Here is a 20,242-nt window from a genome sequence, read left to right as displayed (position 1 = left end):
TTACGTTCTCTTTTGCGAAGAATGCAAAGATAAACACACACTTTGCTTAATCTAAAGAACACTGGCCACAACGACTCTATAAAGAATAACCAAAAGTCTTAATGAAACGGGATTAAATAGAAAATGAAAATAAACGAAAAGAAGGGTAAAATACTTACAATGCAAAGATATACATGGAAGGATACCATTTTTTAGAGACTTGACTAGGGTGTTCTTTAGAAAGGTAACTAAAAAATAGATGAGAGTATGGTCAATTTGGCTCTGCAGTACTTGCTACTAGGCACACCACGAAGCAAGATTAAATTGGATATATGGTTTATCTCTAGATGTTTAGATCATAAAGTTTTTCCAACATTCTGTAAAATGAAAACTTTAAAAAATGTACCTTTCAACATCGACTTCTATACAGATTAAACATCTAAAGAAAGAGATTTGTAACCACTAAATTAAGCTAAATTATATCAACTGTAAGCTGAAGGTAACGTATGACTATTCGAAACATTAGGTAATATTAATGTGACCATTTTCATGTCAGATGTTCAGGATAAGGTTGATTACTCTCATTCAATTAAATTCAATAGATTTAACAACAAATTACAACATTTAATCAACGACAAGATTAGATCTGATTAACTTTCTGCTTCTAAATACAAAAAAATTTCAATTTTCAATACAAGAAAGGAAACACAAGAGACTGTAGGAACTATAGAGGTATATCACTACTATGTGTAGCAGCAAAAGTATATGAAACCATAATAGAAAGGAAAATTAGAAAAGAAATAGAACATAAATTAGAGGATGTACAAAGTGGATTCAGGAAAGGACACAACACACAAGACCATATATTCACCATGCAACAAGTAATAGAAAAAGCCTTAAAGAAAAATAAAGAAATACATCTGAGCTTTATGGACATGGAAAAAGCATTCGACTTAGTCAAAATAAAAGATATATGGGAAAGCCTAAAGAAGAAACAAGTAAGTGAAGAACTGATAGAAGCAACAAAGAGTATATACATGAAAACAACAAATACAGTAAGAATGTTAAATATACAGTCAGAACCATTTGAAACGACCCAAGGAGTTAGACAAGGGGGAAGTCTCAGCCCAGTACTATTTATAAATGTAATAGATGAGATAGTGAAAGAATGTAAAAAAACATTCAAGAAATACTGCATCGGTTGGAACAAAATGCAAATGATAAATGCTGAGATGTGTATATTTGCAGACGACATAGTATTAATTGCGGAAACTGCAGAAAAACTGAAATACAACTTAGAGAAATGGAACCTAGAAGCAAGCAAATACAACTTAAACGTAAACAAAGAGAAGACTCAAATAATGAAAATATCAAGGAAAGAAGGGACGGAAGATCAAATAGAAGTAATGATAGACCAACAAAAAATAATACAGACAAATTCATACAAATACTTAGGAACAGTAATCAACAACAAAGGAGACATCGAGGGTGATCTTAACAACAGAATGGAAAACTATTCCAAGCACTAAATAGAGGATTCCTTAATAACAAAGAAATATCAACAAAGACCAAGATGACAATATACAAAACAATATATAGACCTACAGTGACATATGGAGCAGAAAATTGGATATTAAACAAAAGACATCAGAGCAGAATTCAGGCAGCAGAGATGAAATACCTCAGAAGAACGATAGGAGTAAAAAGAACTGATATAATCAGAAATGAAGAAATAAGAGAAAGACTCAAAATCAAACCGATACTCGAGTCAATCAAAGAGAAAAAATTGGCATGGTTCGGACATCTAACCCGGATGGACAGTAATAGACAAGTAAAAACAGTGTGGGACGCCAAACCAATAGGGAAGAACAGAAGAAGAAAACCCATTAAAGAATGGAACAGTGACATCTCGCAGATACTGCAGAGTAAGGGTAAGACTTGGCAGGAAGCAACACAGATGGCATCCAATAGGAAGGAATGGAGAAAGTTCGTTAAGAGCTAGGACACCTCAGAAGACTGTCAAATATTGTAATTTAATGAATTGTATTGTAAACGGCCCAACACCGAAAGGTACAAATGGGTTCTACTGATTAAGTAAGTAAGTAAGTTCAATTTTTGATTCCATCCCAGGATGAAAAATCGTTCAATTTTCTGCAGAAGAACTAAAACTGCTAAACCTTGGTCTCGAAACACTTCGTCTCTACTAATTTATCTATTAAATATCTGAGAGTCTCTTAATTGAGACAGATACAGTCATCCAAAATTTATTCATTTCTCTCACACAAAAAACTTATTACCAATAAGAAATTCTTGCATTCCAACAATAAACAGATTCAAAACCAAGCTTCTCTCCCAATCTAATTCTTATATTATGTACAGTAACAATGCATCTCCTTCGTCTTCTTTACCTTCTACTTCTATTAACAATACATCTTCATTCTTAACATTCACCCAAAAACAAGTCTCTTCTCATCACTTTAAATTCAATCAAAAATCATCACCTCATTTTCAGCAAAGCTGATAAATGCAATTGTCTTGTTATTTTAGAACAACTTTATATTGACAAAGTCACTTGTTTCTTAGGCAACAACTTCACCCTTCTACCAGTTGGTCCATCTAAATCTTTCATTTGCGAAATCAAAAACAGTATAAAATAATTCTCCATAGGGAGTAAAATTGTTATTTTGATTTAACCATTTTTACATTAATAATTTGACTTCAATTCATAGATTCATCCGGTTTTCGAAATTATAATTTTAAACTTTACAGCATGTTATGGACGATTGACAGATTAGTCGTTTCAAAGTGTGTACACATAAATATCTATAGAATATAAAATAATAATTACTATTTAAATGGGAATAAGCCGCAATTAAAGGTTAAAGTACGTTTATTGACGTTTCAATTTCCACTTCGGAAATTGTACAATATAAAATAATATTTAAAAATGAGTGAAGGTGAAGTAAAAAAAGATATTTTGAAAGAAGTTAATGTAACAGTACAATCTTTAATTGTACGAAACTCCCAAAAATCCAAAGAAATGTACGAAAAACAGTATTTACACTTTAAGCAATGGTCCAAAGAAAAGCATATTCGTACTTACTCTTAAAATGTTATTTTGGACTATTTTTCGATATTAGCAAATTCATTAAAAACCTCTACATTGTGGTTCAAATATTCGATGCTACATACCATGCTTGAAATAAAAGAAAATGTGAATATTAAATACACACAATGAATTACGTTCTTGAAAAGACAAAACTAGAGACATACAGCTAATAAGGCAAAAACCTTCTCCAGAGAGGAAGTAAATAAATTTTTACGAGAAGTCCCGATGATAGTTATTTATTAATGAAAGGTAAGGCAAGAATTAAATAATATTAAAAACATAACGGAAAATATTATATTAGAAATAGGCTATATTCATAATTCCGCAAAGTGGACATATAGAGTCCTGGTAGCTCAACGAGTTGATGCGCCTCCCATCGTCGCCAATTGTTTTTTTTTTGACATTTATACGAAATATATATCGTTACGTCCTAAAATGGATCAGTCACGTTTATTTGTCGGCTATCTTCTTCTTCTTCAAGTGCCATCTGTCGCGGCGGAGGTCGGCAATCATCACAGCTATTCGGACTTTTGAGACGGCTGCTCTGAAAAGTTCATTTGATGTACATCCGTACCACTCTCTCAAGTTGCGCAGCCATGACATTCTACGCCTCCCTATGCTTCTCTTTCCTTGGATCTTTCCCTGCATAATCAGTTGGAGCAAGGTGTATTTCTCTCCACGTGTAATATGTCCGAGATATTCTAACTTTCTTGTTTTTGTTGTATTTAAAATTTCCATTTCTTTGTTCATCCTTCCCAGAACCTCTTTGTTTGTGACGTGTTCTGTCCATGATATTTTCAGAATTCTTCTGTACACCCACAGCTCAAATGATTCCAGTTTTTTCATTGATGTCGCATTCAAGGTCCAAGATTCCATTCCATAAAATAAAGTCGAAAAAACATAGCACCTCGCCAACCTAACTCTTAGTTCCAGTTTTAAATCCCTGGTACATAGAACTCTTCTCATTTTGTTGAAATTTGCTTTAGCCTTTTCTATTCTTATTTTTATCTCCTGATTGTAATCATTTGTGGAGTTAATCATTGTTCCCAGGTATGCATATTTGTCCACTTGTTCGACGTTGGTTTCGTTTATTAGAAGATTCAGGCTATAGAGCAAGAAAATGTATCAAACAACTGGTTGGAAAAAATTTTATCGCTAAAATTCCTACAAAAATTATAGAATTTTTAAGACTGCCGAATGCCATAAATTATACCGGGTTTAGTTTTTGAAGCAGATATTCTTGCTTTAAAGCAACACGGAGGTTGGAAGTCTATGAATATCTCTTAAGGATATGTAGAGGAATCTCTTGCAAAAAAGCGAAAATTTTCGGACCAAACTGTGGAGGTCACTGAAGTTAATGAAGTAGATTGTAATCAGTGAAATACGAGCAATTTCGAGGGATAATACGTGTAGTAGCTTTAGTGAAAATATCACGAAAATTACGTTAGCTTCAGCTCTCACTTCTAGTGCTATTCAAATAACCACTGCTCAAAATTGCACATTTACATTAATATAAATAATTGTCCAATCACAAATTAAACATAATTTAGGATGCAATTATGAAAATACAATTATACTGCACTTACTTGTTAGTTTTAGTTCTCTAATAAATTTTGTAATATAAATGAATTACTTAAAATGAAAATCCACTAGGAAACTTAAGTTCCTGTAGCTGGCTGTATACCATGTATCACAAAAAAATTTTTAGTAAAAGGTATAAATAAATAAATTATTTATACCTTTTACTAAAAATTTTGAAATCATTTTTTTTTTTTTTACTTAAAATGACTTGTTATTTGAGGGAGGTGGAAAATCATATGTATAACATGGGACTAAAGGCCCTTTTCTCCCTTGAATGATTCCTCTCTTGCTTCCAAAACTTCATTCTCGGGAGGAAAACACTTTGCTCCCTTGTTATACAAATAGCTATTGGTGTATACATATTTAGGAAATGGGAAAATATCAAAAAATGACTTAAAGATCAAGGCAGAAATAATACCAATAATTAAAAACAAAAATAAATTTTTTATTTATAACGTTCTATTTTTGTTCTTATTTTTAAACTTCTTCTTCTTCACTTTAACTTCTGTTTCTTGAACTTCCGTATTGTTCGTCTCGTGTAGTCGCTTTTCCCCACTAAAACAAAAAGAAAGTAGTAAATAAAAAATAATTTATCACTTTATTTACCTTTTTACTTAACAACTAGGATTCATTCTTCTTGCAAATCAGATGTACTAAAACATGTATTCGGTTAATATATTATATAAGGTGTATCATTAATGTGAAAATATATAATGGCATGTTTACTCAAGGAAACAGGCAGGAAAAATCATTTTTAAGTATTCAGATCGCATTAGAATTTTATGCAACATTAGAGAATACAACACTTATTGTGTACATATAGCTTTCTGTAACCTAAATCTTCAGCCAAAATATTTCCCAAACTATCTAGTGAGATTTTCGGAGGCTTCTACTAAATCTCTTCCGATTAATAGATGATTTTAAAATACGAGAAACCACTTACAACTCTTACAAAGGCTTTTTGCACGTGTAAATCACTGATTGTGGTCTGATGGTCTTCCTTTCAATGTTTGAAATTATAATATACAACAAACCACTGTGAATTTTCTTTTGATAACGTTTCTCATAATCATTTAGACAAGAGTTTACAGGAAATGCAAATGCAAAAGATAGGTAGATAACAGATTTTAAAATGGAGCTTAAATACAAATTTATTTATTATTTATTTTATTGTGTCTGTTATTTTTAATAATTTGATATTGTTCTGAAGCTATTTTCTTGTGGCATACTAAAGTAATTACTATTTAAATGGGAATACGCCACAATTAAAGGTTAAAGTACGTTTATTGGCGTTTCAATTTCCACTTCGGAAATCGTTCTCAAAATACAAACATTTACTTTAATCATTTGAGTTAAAACTTCAGGATTTTTTGGAAAGACACTGCTATGAGTGTTATAGGTATTCTTTTGTCGTTGTTATGGATAATTTTTTAGAATGTTCCACCACTCGATTTGAATTGGACTGTGTTAATTTAAATTTTAAGAATTGTATTTTGAAAATGCTTTCTTATGTGGAAACCGAAACAGCAAATAAATAATTTGATTTTGAGATTGTAGTGTAATTATAATACTATACTTTGTTATGGAAGTTAAGTATGGTTAAATAAAGAAACATACCTTTTAACAGTGACGATAGACTTCTTCGCTTTTCCTGTCAGCACCTTCGACCATTCGCCTTCTTCCCCTTTAATGGCATACTGTTCTAAGTTCTCATTCTTCAACTTTTCTAATTCTTTCTTCTGCTTCTTCTTCAATTCTTTGGCGGCTTGCTCGAGTTCATCTTGGACGCTCTGTGGGAACGGTGTCATTTTTAGATCTTCCGCATCTTTCCTTGGCGCAAGCTTCCTCTCGATATCTTCTTCCAAAGCACCGTTGAGATACTGACTGAGCCGTCTGATTAAACGGTTGAATAGTCCTAGGAGTTGAGTGGATGGTAGGTCTAGTTCTGTCGCTAAGTCGTCCACTGTTTTGTGTTGGAGACCAAGACCCAGTAATATTGCCTATATAAAAGTAAGTTTACGTAAGTAAACGTGGAAAATGAACAAAAACGGGATGAGAATGAAAACTACACTCGCGATCATAAAATCCGGGTCACCTTGAAAATCACCGATATTTAATTTTTACGAGCTTTATTGTAAATAATAATAACACAAATACAAACTAATGCATGTTTCTGGGAATTGTCGTCGGCTTAGCGGTTTCCTTTGCAACAAAGAATTTCAATAGTGCCGATTTCACGGGAAAGCGCACACTTCCCAAAATGAACGGTACCTGTAACTGCCGCTTGTTTTAAATGTCTCATTTGTGCTTCGACTTTCTGTTCAAACGCAACGAACAAACGTTTATTATTGCCACCATTAGTGTTTATTAGTGCCATTATTAGTGTTTATTATTGTTTATTTTTTGCCAAAAATACCCTTGACTGTTGTTGAAACGGCACAAATTGTTGCGCTTGTGAAAGACGGTCACACTCAACGGCAAGTCGCAAGAACTGTTGGCGTAAGCCTTTCTACGGTTCAACGAGTGCTTCAACGCTTTCAGGAGAAGGGTTTGCTATTCAGACGACCTGGCTCTGGACGAAGAAGAATGACCACGGTACGAGATGACCGTTTTCTTGTGTATCAGGCTTTACGAAACCGGACCTCAACTGCGATTATGCATCGAAATCGTCTACAGGAAGTACGAAATGGCAATGTTAGCGTTGCAACAGTCAAGAGAAGACTTCGTTCTTTTGGACTATCTTCTCGGGTAATGGCTACAGGACCGCCACTACGCCTGGCGCATCGAGTTGCACGACTAGCTTTTGCTCGACAATACGCGCATTGGGGAATTAACGATTGGAGCAAAGAGTTATTCTCAGATGAATTCCATTTCTGCCTAACTGGATCCGATGGACGTGTAAGAGTTTGGAGGAGAACCTGTGAATGATTTTCACAAGCTTGCATTGCTCCAAGAATGCCATTGGCCAATACGCCAAGAATGGCTTGGGGAGGTGTATCTTCCGACTTCCGCACAGAATTACCCTTCATCGAAAATGGGTCCTTAACTGCACGAAGGGACATTACGGATATTCGGGAAGAACATGTTATGCATACCATGGCAAGGCTTGGAGAAAACGTCGTTTTTATGCAGAACAACGCGCGAACGCACGTTGCCACGATCAGTATGCAATACTTGGACGAGGTTGGAATTACGAGGTTACCCTGGCCAGCTAGGTCTCCGGACCTGAATCCCATCGAACATATCTCGGACGATTTGAAAAAACGTATTCAACCCCTAACATCTCCTCCTAACAACGGACAGGAGCTTAAGGATCTGTTAGTGAGAGAGTGGAATAACATACCACAACATGTAATCCGGAGAAAAATTGAGAGTATGCCCCGTCGTCTGCAAGAGGTCATTAGAGCAAGTGGAGGCAATACACGATATTAGTCATTGAAATTTCACTGACATTTTACCACGTTCTGTATTTTCCATTTTTTTCGTATGCCTGTTTTATTAACAATTTGGTTTGTTTTCTGCTTTTTCAATAAAAACAATAAAAAAACCTTTTTTTTTTCTTTCAAAACAAACATTGATGACAAATAAAAAATACGTTAACCTAAAAAAAAGGTTATTACTTCACCAGAGGCAAAAATATTCCAGAAACTTGAAATTTTCAAGGTGACCCGGATTTTATGATCGCGAGTGTATAAGGGAAAATAAAGAAAAAAAAAGTAAAATTCATACCAAAGATAAAAAAAATACATGAAAATAAAAGAGACAAAGAATTAAAATTTTCTTCAAATTAAAAGAAACTTTTCTTAAAATAATTTCTTTTTACAACCTTAATTAATTAAAAGGCATGGGATTAGTTTTGGTCAGGTTAGGTTTAAGGCATTAAGTAATCTTTAAGAAAATTACATTAGGTTAGGTTCGGTCAGGTTAGGTTAGGTTATGTTTTTGTCATTAAAGCATCTTTAAGGGACTTACATAGGGTTAGATTTTAGTTATAAGTCATTAAGGAATCTTGAGACATTATGTCGTATTTTAAGCAATACTAATTCCAGCAATAATAATTCATCATCGTAAATGATTCAAATTATTATTTACTATTATTTCAAAAATTTAACATTTTCACTCCATAAAAAGCAATTATGAATGTACAGAAAATTCCAAAATTAGTGTGCAAATGCGCGAGATTTCTTTTTGTAATTTGAATTGTCTTTTTGTAATATTTTTATTTTAACATGGTTCAACAGCAAAAATATTGGTATTTATATTTATTTAAATATAGTTCATATTTTGTAAGCAGTTTTATATTTCTATAAGACTTTGTGTTGTTACTTCCGAACTTTCTATTAATTTGTCCCACCTGTTTAAGGTTTTTTTGTATTTTTCATAGATTCCGAAACAAGAATTATGAAAAAAAGCTTTTTAGGAATCCCCGGGTAGCTAGACTTTTAGGGTTACTGTTAAAATACCTATTCATATTATTAATTTTTTATATAATGTATTTTACCGACTGAACAGCAGACATTTGTGTACTGCCCAACTGGTTTAGGAAATAAAGTCTGGCTAGAGTGGGCATCAAGTCCATGATGAGATGATAGTCGACCAAATTATTGCTGTACATCTCCAAACGTTTGAGGTCGTACTTCATGAAGTGAATGTCCAATTCCGTCTTGGTTAAATCTAGAAGCAAGTAATAAATCATAAATAACATATCGTAGAAAAAATGTAGTGTTAGCTTGCATAAAATATAACACTTACCTTTAGTTCTTAATTTGACTGCTCTATTTGACAGCACTCCTAATGACAAACTTGGGGAAAATTTACAGAACTGATATGCCAATAGGTTGACGAATCTTCTCCTGAAGTCTGTCCAATAAGCGGCTAGCCAATCAGTCTCCTTAACTTCTTCAGTATTTAAAACGTTCAACATTATACACGAATGTTCTCCTGTCAAATCATTTGTAGTTTGTCGAAGGTAGACAGGAACATATCTAGAAGAAATTATTGAAGAAAATTATTTTAGGATATATCTGAACCTGAGTATTAAAAGGGCCACAAAAATTATAATATTCAAAGCAAAAAAGGTCAATCTTCAATCAACACTTCGCTGGTCTATATATTTACGTTCTTGGAAAGAGTGGGAATGGGAGAAATAGTTTATTCGTTCGGTTTCTTGATCATGAAGAGTCCATATCTGCATAGGCGTGGTGTGTTCTGTTTCTTATGAATGTGACTTTATTTATATTTATTAAATAGACTTAATTCTGTTTCTTCTTCTTCTTAACATGCCATACACCAAAGTGCGTAGGCGACTATCTTATTACTAGAATTCTGTTCTTGGCGGCGTGACACAGCTCGCCTGTATTGTGTATTCCTGTCCATTCTTTAATATTCCTTAACCAGGATAATTGTTTGCGGCCGGCTCCTCTCCTACCTTCGATCTTCCCTTGTAGGATTAACTGTGGTATTTCATATTTTGCTCCTCTCAATATGTGCCCAAGGTAACCAATCTTGCGTTTTTTAATTAATTCAAAGAGTTCTCTTTCCACGCCGGCTCTCTTAAGGACGTCATCGTTTCGAACTCTATCCACCCAAGGTATGCGCATCATTCTTCTCAATGACCACATTTCATAATTCTGTTTATTAACTTTAAAATAGTTTTTGAGGTAAGTAAACAACAGACAAATATATAATAATATGATTGATGTTTATTCTTTTTATAGCATTAAGACGGATGCCGTAGCGGGTCCAAGAAATGTACAAAGAAAGCGGAAGTTTATGTCGGAAAAAGAAAAACAGATTGTCTGTAGAGTGTATGAAAATTTAAAAAAAAATCAGTGTTCACTTTCTCGGTGCAATCTCCAAAAGTACATTATCATGGTAAAAAAAATTAAATTGGCCGAGTACCAGAAAAATTTTGTACACACTACTATTGTGATGGAGATACGTAGACAACGTACTGGTATGTTTCACAGGAACTAACAGGCAACTCGACCAATTTTTATCGTATATTAATTCACTTCATAGTCATATTGAATTTACAATAGAAACAGAACAAAACCAATCCATAAATTTTTTAGATTTAAAAATTATCAGACTTAAAAACAAACATGACTTCTCCATATTTCATAAACCTACCCATACTGACACGAATATTCACAATTCATCATCCCATCCCACACAACATAAACTGGCAGCCTATCATAGTATGTTACATAGATTAACAGAAATTCCGATGTCAAAATACAATTTTGAGACAGAATTAAATATCATTAAGCAAATAGCAGTAAACAATGGATACAACGAACAAACAATTAATAAAATGTTAAATCAAAAACTACACAAGAAAACCCTGAACTTAGTATTTCCACCACCAGAGAAAAAACCCAGTAAACTCGGTTCGCTATTCCCAGTCCGAACTGTCTAGTGCATTTAGTAATTATTTTTTTGCGAAGTTAGTTACTTTTTGACAGACTAAAAGTGGCTGGAAATTACTATACAACCAAGCACACGTACTCACAGCCAATATTAATAGTAAACAAACTAAATAGTAAATAAAATAGAACTTTGCGAATTACCGACAGTTAATATTTATTTATCTGCACCATATAATAAATGGTTATGTTAAATTATAACGACTAAAATATATTTTTTAAATATATACTACCCAAAATTTGATGAGTTTAGTATACACTTCCACTATTTAGAATAATTCTTCTTTTTTTCAAAGAAAGAAGTCTGCAATAATAGGATACTTGAGCTATTAATACTGAGAAGTAGGAATTGTTGTGTTGTAGGTTTCCGACAATGAATCTGTCAAAATATGCCTGAGCTAAGCGAATGGAGTTTACCTTCTGCTCGATTACATATACAGGCAAAATATCAACAAAAATAGCCAAACACATAAAAAAGAAAGGAATAACACCAGCTTTCAGAACAAATAACAACCTAGGCAAATATATTAAAAACAACAAGAGCCAACATAAAAAACACTTACACAGTGGTGTGTACAAACTTAAATGTGGCGACTGCCCAAAAACTTACATAGGTCAAACTGGTAGAAATTTTAATAAACGAATAGCAGAACATAAAAGGGCTTTCAATAATAGAAAAACAGATTCTACATATGCACTTCACCTTCTAGATCATAATCATTCTTTTAATGACGAATTTAGAATTCTTCACATTCAAAATAAAGGCCTTAAGCTATCTTTGTTAAAATATATGGAAATCAACAAATTAAAAAACAGATATAATTCTGAATGACCAGCTTGAGACAAACAGTTCTCTCCTCCTCAACCTATTTCATTAAAGACTATAAAGTGTAAACCCATGCCAAAACAGATCACTTGAGAAAGGCAATCAGCCGAAACAGCTGTAGTGATAAAAATTTAAAATAAATTTTGTGGAAGTTTTGAAAACAAAGTTTTCAGTGTTTTATTGTTACACTATTATTCATTCTTTCTTTTTTGAGAATAAAGCGCTAACTCTCGAATCCATTAGGACAAAGATAATGGAGAATGATCTCATTCCAAAAATGAGCAAAGAGACGTTAAGGATAATAAAAGATTTAAAATTTTGAATCCTTTTTTTCACGAGTCTAGCCAAATTCGGTAATAGTTCTGGATAACGCTTCTTATCACAGCCGATTAGTAGAACATCTGCCAACTATGGCCACCCGAAAAGCAAAAAATTCAGAGTTAATTAGGACAAAAAGGAATTCCATTTTCCGAGGACATGGTTAAGGCAAAGCTTGCAAGTGTCATTAAATAGCATTGTGACATATAGCCAGCATGTTGTAGTTACAATGGCTCATGCTAACGGCATCGCCATTGCGAGATAAACCCGATAGAATTAATCTGAATTAATCAATTAAAGAATTATGTAGCTCGTGAAAATATGAAATATAAAATTTCTGGTGTCCAAAGTTTGTTAGAACTCGCAATGGAACGGATACGGAAAGAAGATTGGGCTAATGCCCAATCGCACGTGATCAAGGAAGAAGTATTGTATTAGGCACTCTTTAATAACAATAAAATTTTTACTTTATTTTGTTTGACAACTAAAAGATACCTACTAAGCACACATGATAATGTAATAATTATATCGGTCTTAAATTTAATTTTTACGTAATTACTTATGTGTTTAAATAAATAAAATATAACTAAAATATTATTTTGGTACGCCTCTACAAAGTTGATAAGGGAAATATCGATTGGTCGCTTTAAGTGCATTGTTTTGGCAATGAATCACCTTCAATTGAAGGTACACCAAAATACTCACACCGCATTAATGTTTATTTGAACACGACATAACAATTATAAAAAATTAACTTACCCTGCTTTTTTCCAAAACTTCATAAGCTGCTCTGTCAGTCCGAAAGATACACCGAGATAGTCCAATTTCTCTGGAGGTCTTTCACTCAATTTAAACAGCAATGGCGGCAGTGAATTTCGCGGTTCAACAGTTTCCTCTAATAGACCAACTTCCGAGTCTTCGACATTATCAATGTCCTGTTTCGGCAGTTGAGAATCTTCGTCTAAACTGGGAATTTTGAATTCGTAATATTGTTTGAGGATGTCTAAAGCTCTTGCTCCATAGCCCATCTAAAATAACATCAAAAAATTTTATAATAAAGGAAAAACATTTAAATAACTCTTCTAATATTTGTTACTTTTGGTATTTATATAAAAACGCAAATAAAAATAATAGAAGCAGTACGCAAAAGTCATGGTTACAGAATGGGGAACAAAGAAATCCAAATATTGATGGGAAAATAATAAAGCAGGGAAGCAAGGTTTAGATATCTGGGAATAGATATAACTAGTTATGGAGATGTTGAAGAAGAAGTACAAAAAAAAGCTTAAAAGCAAGTAAAGCGGCGGGATCTCTTAATGACACAATCTGGAAGAACAAACACCTAAGACAAGACACAAAAACAAGAATCTATAAAGCAGCAATTAGATCCATATTAACGGCGGAGACAAGACCTGACAGATCTAAAATAAGAAACAACAGAGATGAAAATACTTCGACGAGTATTAGGGAAAAGTCTGTTGGATAGGGACAGAAGCAAAAACATAAAAAGAGCATACAATATAGAAGACATAAATGGATGGGTGACAAAACGGAAATAGGAGTGGAACGAACACATTAGTAGAATGACAGATAATAGGATAGTATGAATAGCACGAAATAAGTCACCAAATGGACGAAGAAGTATTGGCAGACCAAGAAAAAGATGGTGCGATAATTTATACAATTTAGGAAGCTAATATTGAAGAAGAAACGGTTAAAGCCTACATACAAAAGGAAGAAGAAGAAGAAGATATAAAAACGCTAAATAAAGAACATAAACAACTTAAAACTCAAATTAAATTCATTGTTCTTGTTGACGTATGTCATTCTTTGATAAGTGACATGTGTTTTTCTAGTTTTCTAGAAAGTAAAAATATCCGGTTTTATAATATTACCCAACACAAATCAGTTTTATGTATCTGTTGCAGTTATGGCTGCAGTGACTGTCTAAATTAAGATTTCATTCATCGAAGGGATGGAAGCATAAAATAGGGATCTCCCCAGATTGTAACAATTTTTTTAAGAAGTTGTTAACAGGAGAAAAATGACAAATTAAGAAAAAGCTCTGGTACCCTGAGCCTTCTCTCATGAATCACAAATGATTTGGTAGGTTCCTTACGAGTTGATTTGCACAATACAATTTTCTTAAAAATTAAAAGAATAAATAAAAATAAGGAATATTAAAAAAACTGATGTTGACCAATCACAATGTTACTCGTTTAGATCTTATATATAAGTTACTTACCCCTTGATAATCAGGATGTGTGGCAATCCGAACTATCCTAGCTCCTGCTAGCTTAGGAAAATCGGCATCCTGATACTGCTGACCAATTGTCCATGGAATCAAATCCCCTGCAGCTCTTTTGCCCCTTGAGAACCCATCGAGGATAGAACTTTTTGATATTTCACCTTCGAGACAGACTTGAATTATGACTAATACTTCTGGTAATGTCCTTCTCTTGGGATCTACAGGTCCTAGGAGACAGAAGAGATGATGAGCTGGTGCATCTGACATCATTTGGAGATCATTGGGAGTATTCTAAAAAATTTATTGAAATTCTTAAATCATAAGTTGTTTAACTTACTTTTATTATTTACTATTTTTCAAATATTAACGACATTTGAACTACTCTTATGTAATTTTACCACATCTGACTCCCAATGAAAATCATTTTGTTTCCAAATTCGACAAAACATGTAAATTTTCAGTAGTTTTTTATCGCTATAAATGAAATGTTAGCAAATATCTTGAGTTTGTTACACTTTTGATTTCCCAGAAATGCAGTCGACCCACTGGAATGAACTTTGATCCATGATGAAGCAATTTGTAAATACAGCAGACTCCCTCTATAACGAGAACTGAAATGGCAGACTATTTACCTCGTTATAAGCGGATCCCGTTATATCCAACAACAATAATACTGTGCATACATATGAATATGTAGTTTTCTAAAACATTAACTTTTTATAGTGAAGCCATTCGGAGCAATATAAGATGCTAATAAATATTGTTTGAATGGCGTTTTTGAAAAAAAGTTGTTTACTTTTATTGTCAATGAAATACATTAAAACAAAAAAGAGTTGTTTACTTTTATTGTCAATGATATATGTTAAAACAAAAAATCTGTATTCTGTAAATCTGTATAAAGCGTATTTTCAAGAATAACATAAACTACTGCGTCTGTAATTGGAAGAAGTCTGTCATTTTTAACCGTTTTAAATTGTCCAGTATTCTATCTATCATATTTTCTAAAGATGTGGAACAGTTGTATGCTTCTTCATTTGCGTTTTTTCTTTGGATAAAGTTTCTGACAACCTTTAAAACACTTTTCACATCTTGTCTATTAGGACCTATATTATTAGGTGTGAATGGTCAACCCCCTACAATGACACTTGTGAATCATAAATTGTATATTTCCGACTAAGAATCATAAATTGTAAGAAGTTTATTGCGGACGGCACTTAAAAAGGGTATTTATTTATAGCTACGGTCGGGCCAAAACGTAAAAAACACGTTTTTCAATCTTATTTTCTCTCGTTATAAGCAAATTTACCTCGCTATAGAGGGTTATAGTTCAATAGAAATTTCATGTTACATCTGATTTACCTCGTTATAAGCGAAAACTCGTAATAATCGTGTATAGAGGGAGTATACTGTATATCCAAAGACAAACCAAACTTGTCTGACACTAAACTAAAAAAGGTAAGTATTTAAATCAGTTACCTGTGGATAGACTTCCACATAACCAGTCGCTGCACAGACTGCAAGTCTGTGATAAACAAATTTTACAAATACAACAAATTTTTAACAATGAATGATAACATTTAACCCCTGAAAAATTGAATTCTGCCCTTCTAGATACAATTGCATATTTTTTACAGTATATTATCAAATTATTGCTACAATTAAATTAACTTATTCCATGAAAAATCTGTGCAAAGTTTTTAAAAACTATGCAGTGAATTGGCATCATAATTGGTGTGTGCTGTATGAACCATCGATATCCTTATTATTACTTACTTTATAATGTGAAGCAACATACAATGCTACCAATCTTTGCAAGAACTCTTCTGATGCTTTGTGGTAACAGAAAAGAGTGTCTCTGTTGATATAGTATAAATCACAACTGTCAGGAGGAGGACAACCAGATAAGATAGGCGAGACAGAAGTTGAATCCAAACACAACAGTTTTATCAGCCACATTTCTACATCATCGCCAGGTTTGTAACGAATTGACTCATTCAGAGTTACCTTTAAAAAAAAAGTTTAACTTAAAAAATATTTTATTATAAGAAAAATAATATAATTAAAAAATTGAAAAATCTGTGGCTGAGTAAGTAACCTATTATTTATTATCAAACTTAAACGAAAATTTTACTCTCTTAGCACGCATGTATATACAATGCAAAACTTTTAATTAATTTGTAAAAATAAAAATATAAATTTACGATAGCAAAAAGAGTTTTCTTACCTCGTGTAGTGTTCTTCCTGTAGCAGCACCTGAGTCTTTCTTATTGACTGCATTGGTGTTAGCTCCTATAGGTGCAGCCTGAATTCTTAGTTGGTTCAACAGCTTTAGCGACAATGATCTACCTGTTCCTTCATAACCATTTATAGTAGAAGCTAGAAATACTAAATATGGACCCAACATAGCTTTAACATAAGGTAGAGGAATGGCTGCAGCTTCGTCTATAACTAGTAGCTCCGCTTGGGATAATCTGTGGCTGTCAGTTGGGTGGATATACTAAAAATGTTTTTACATTAGGGATTGCAATAAGCAAAGAAATGTTTCTCAAACAAGTTTTAACCACTTTAATTATGGTAATGTGAGTGTACTCCATGGCTAAACAATTTTAGTTATGAATCAAGAGTTTTTAAAAATGTAAATACACAAATGAAACCTGAGCATCTTGAAATGCATCATACATACACTGTAAAGCATCTTTTAAAACAAATGTTTGCAGTATTATTTATTTATGAGGGCACACAAAGTATATTTCCTGTTCATAAATTATACCAAATATATCATTATTTTAAACATTTACACATTTTAGTTAAAAATAATGGAATAAGATGAACTAAAAAGAAAAAATAATGCAAAATGTGCTTTAAGTTGTACAGACAATTTGTGGAGTGTTTTAAAGACATGATTTGACAAAATAGGGAGTTCAATCACTTAAATAACATATGATAAATTATAAAAATCATTCCAAAATGTTATAGTTTGTAATTTATACAATTTTGTAATGTTGATAGCAAAATATATTAAATAATTGGTATTAAATAATATTGGTTTTTATACCAATTAATCTTGAGGGCATTGCAGTTAAGAAAATACTTCCAAAGCACTTTTATTAAATAAACCACTTGTTTTCTTTATAAAACTGGTTCTTTACTTTCTTGAATTATTTTTTATTTAAAAATTGTAATTGATTATCGCATCAACACAGTTTTTACATATTCACAGAGTTTAAAATGAATTACTAGGAGATTTCATTTGTTTAGAACGATATATGTCAATAAAACAATGATTTGAGACCTTAGCATTACTACATTATAATAAAAATTACCTGAATTGTTTGCCTATGATCTTTAAACACATTTACCCTAATAATAGCCTTATTAAATTCAGGGTTGGTGCTCTGAACAAGTCCATAGTCAATGTGTTCTTGATACTCCAAGGCATCAAAACCTTTGAATACAAACTCAAAAAATGTGTTCAAATTCTCAGGGCTTGGACTAGTTACAAATATGTTAGAGTATCCAAAAGCTACTGCTGCTGACACTGCTAGACCCAGAGCTGCTGATTTTCCTCTTCCTCTAGATGCTGTAAGTGATACTGTGGATCTCAAAGTTTTCTCAGAGATGGATTCTGAAAAAATATATATTAATTTCTTTATAAAATACAATGGTCTATGCCATGCACTTAGTAATTAATACAGCCATATAAACAAACTATATGAATATAAACTCAACAAACTAAGCCAACACAAATATTTGCTAATTTATTTAAAGTCATATTTTTTAGATAAATCAAAATAAAACCAAATTTATGGCGACTAACACAAACACAAGAGCTGGAAATGTTGACACAAATTTAATCATCAATGACCAAAACTTCGAAGCAGTCAAAGAGTTCATATATCTAGGGACATCGGTTAACCCCAATAATAACACATCTGAGGAAATAAAAAGGCGAATAATAATTGCAAACAGGTGTTATCATGGTCTATCAAAGTACTTAGCTAACAAACGTATGTCTCAAAAAACTCGTATAAGGCTGTATAGAACACTGATAGTCCCCGTTCTCACATATGGATCAGAGGCATGGACGCTAACGAAAACAGATGAATCTGCTCTATCCATTTTTGAAAGAAAGGTGCTACGCAAGATATTCAGAGCGGTGTGTGAGAACAGAATATGGAGGCGTAGATACAACTTTGAACTGCAGAATATCTACAAGCATATGTTTGGTGGTGAAGATATTACCACTATAATTAAGCGAAACCGTCTGCAGTGGGCAGGACATGTAGCCCGGGCCCCTGAGTCAAACATGATAAAATAGATTCTAACAACGCAACCCGTGGGAATGAGAAGACGGGGTAGACCAAAGCTGAGGTGGATGGACGGGGTAACACAAGATGCCGAGAAGATCAGAGTCGGCAACTGGAAAATGCAAGCGAGGGACAGAATAGAATGACGTAGAAAGCTTGAGAAGGTCGAGGCCCTCTAAGGGCTGTAGCACCAAGATGATGATGATATTTTTTACTACAAAAAATGATAAAAATGTAGGTGTTACGCAATAATCTATCCATTTTATTATCTTTACACGATGTGTTGCTTACTTACCTATAAATTTAAGCAAAGCTTTGCCCTGGTCCAATGTCTTACAAAGATTTACCAAATTTCCTACTGGCTGAGTATCCCGTAACTGTTCTTTCAAATTATTCAGCTCAGTGGTACTTTCATCAACTTCCTGTACATTTTCAACAGGTGCAACATGTAGGTTATGTGATGAAATAGGAAGAACAGTAAGCTGATCATCCACTACTAGACATCTTTTACAAGAAGCTAAAGATAATAAAAATCTCTCATTAAACCTACATACTACATCTTGGTGTGCTTCAGTTCTGAATCTTTGGTGGACATCCATGCTCATAGTGTACAGTTGTTTCAGAGAGTTAACAGATCTTAGTAATAATACTACTAAACCACCTCCTTCGACTGTTTCGATAGTTCTAGCCAATAAATTGGGAGTTAGGGCTTCAAAATCTTGTAACACACACATACCAAAGGTATTTCCAAGAATCTTATGTGTCTCTGAATAATAACAAAATCTTATCTTTGTAGAAGCTAAAAACAATTCAAAGGGATCATCTTCATTCACATTCAACTTCCCTGCTTGTATCTTATGCTGTACTTGTTTCATTCTCTTCTTTCTGTGACTGCTAAATCCCAACTCTTTTTTGTAGCACCATAGAACTGAAGGTCTAGCTTTAACTTCTGCTTTAGCTAACATGTGGTGTAAAATAACTACCTAAAATATAAATATTAGGATGTTTGGCTATGTTGGTAGATTTTGTTCTTACCTGATCTCTTCCTTTATCGCCCACAATAGCAAATAAAGTCCTGTGGCCCAATTTAACCCCATTTTCGATTAAAACTCGAAGTCTGTTGTCAATCTTTTTTCGAACCATGTTGTTAATGTTTAAAAATGTTGATTAATTTATAACCTCACTTTAAAATATGGTTAGATTAGATTAGAAGAAAACGATGTGAAGTTAGCTATTGGCGAAGTATTTTCAAGAATATAAATGATAAATGTGTGTTTATATTCTTTGTTGGTATTTTCAAAGAATATAGAGGCATAAAATAAAATTATGCGTCTATATCTATATTCTTGCGTTTGCACATTTGTACATGCGTCTATCTCTATATTCTTTGGTAATATACTATTATTTTTAGTGTGTTAATGTTAAGAAAAATACTGAGTTTTTATT

At 33.0% G+C, this 20,242-nt stretch overlaps 1 protein-coding gene across 2 annotated transcripts; it reads right to left on the bottom strand.

The window, feature by feature from the left end:
• Positions 1-5,093: 5,093 nt before the first annotated feature.
• l(1)G0020 (RNA cytidine acetyltransferase l(1)G0020) lies at positions 5,094-19,972 on the bottom strand. Of its 2 annotated transcripts, XM_072537358.1 has the most exons (12): positions 19,832-19,972; positions 19,092-19,779; positions 17,813-18,114; positions 16,714-16,986; positions 16,263-16,493; positions 14,487-14,780; positions 13,001-13,269; positions 9,422-9,654; positions 9,171-9,343; positions 6,287-6,669; positions 5,276-5,322; positions 5,094-5,224 (listed from the first exon to the last, which is right to left on the bottom strand). In XM_072537358.1, exons 1-11 carry the CDS (start codon positions 19,937-19,939, stop codon positions 5,298-5,300), a joined length of 2,979 nt encoding a protein of 992 aa, XP_072393459.1. In that variant the 5' UTR covers positions 19,940-19,972; the 3' UTR covers positions 5,094-5,224; positions 5,276-5,297. The 2 variants fall into 2 exon arrangements, with proteins under 2 accessions (XP_072393459.1, XP_072393452.1); XM_072537351.1 differs by lacking the exon at positions 5,276-5,322.
• Positions 19,973-20,242: the final 270 nt, after the last annotated feature.

This window comes from Diabrotica undecimpunctata, chromosome 1 (genome assembly GCF_040954645.1).
Source record: "Diabrotica undecimpunctata isolate CICGRU chromosome 1, icDiaUnde3, whole genome shotgun sequence".
NCBI classification, from domain to species: domain Eukaryota; kingdom Metazoa; phylum Arthropoda; class Insecta; order Coleoptera; family Chrysomelidae; genus Diabrotica; species Diabrotica undecimpunctata.
Note: the sequence above shows the minus strand (reverse complement) of the source record. Positions and strands in the feature narration are given on the sequence as shown.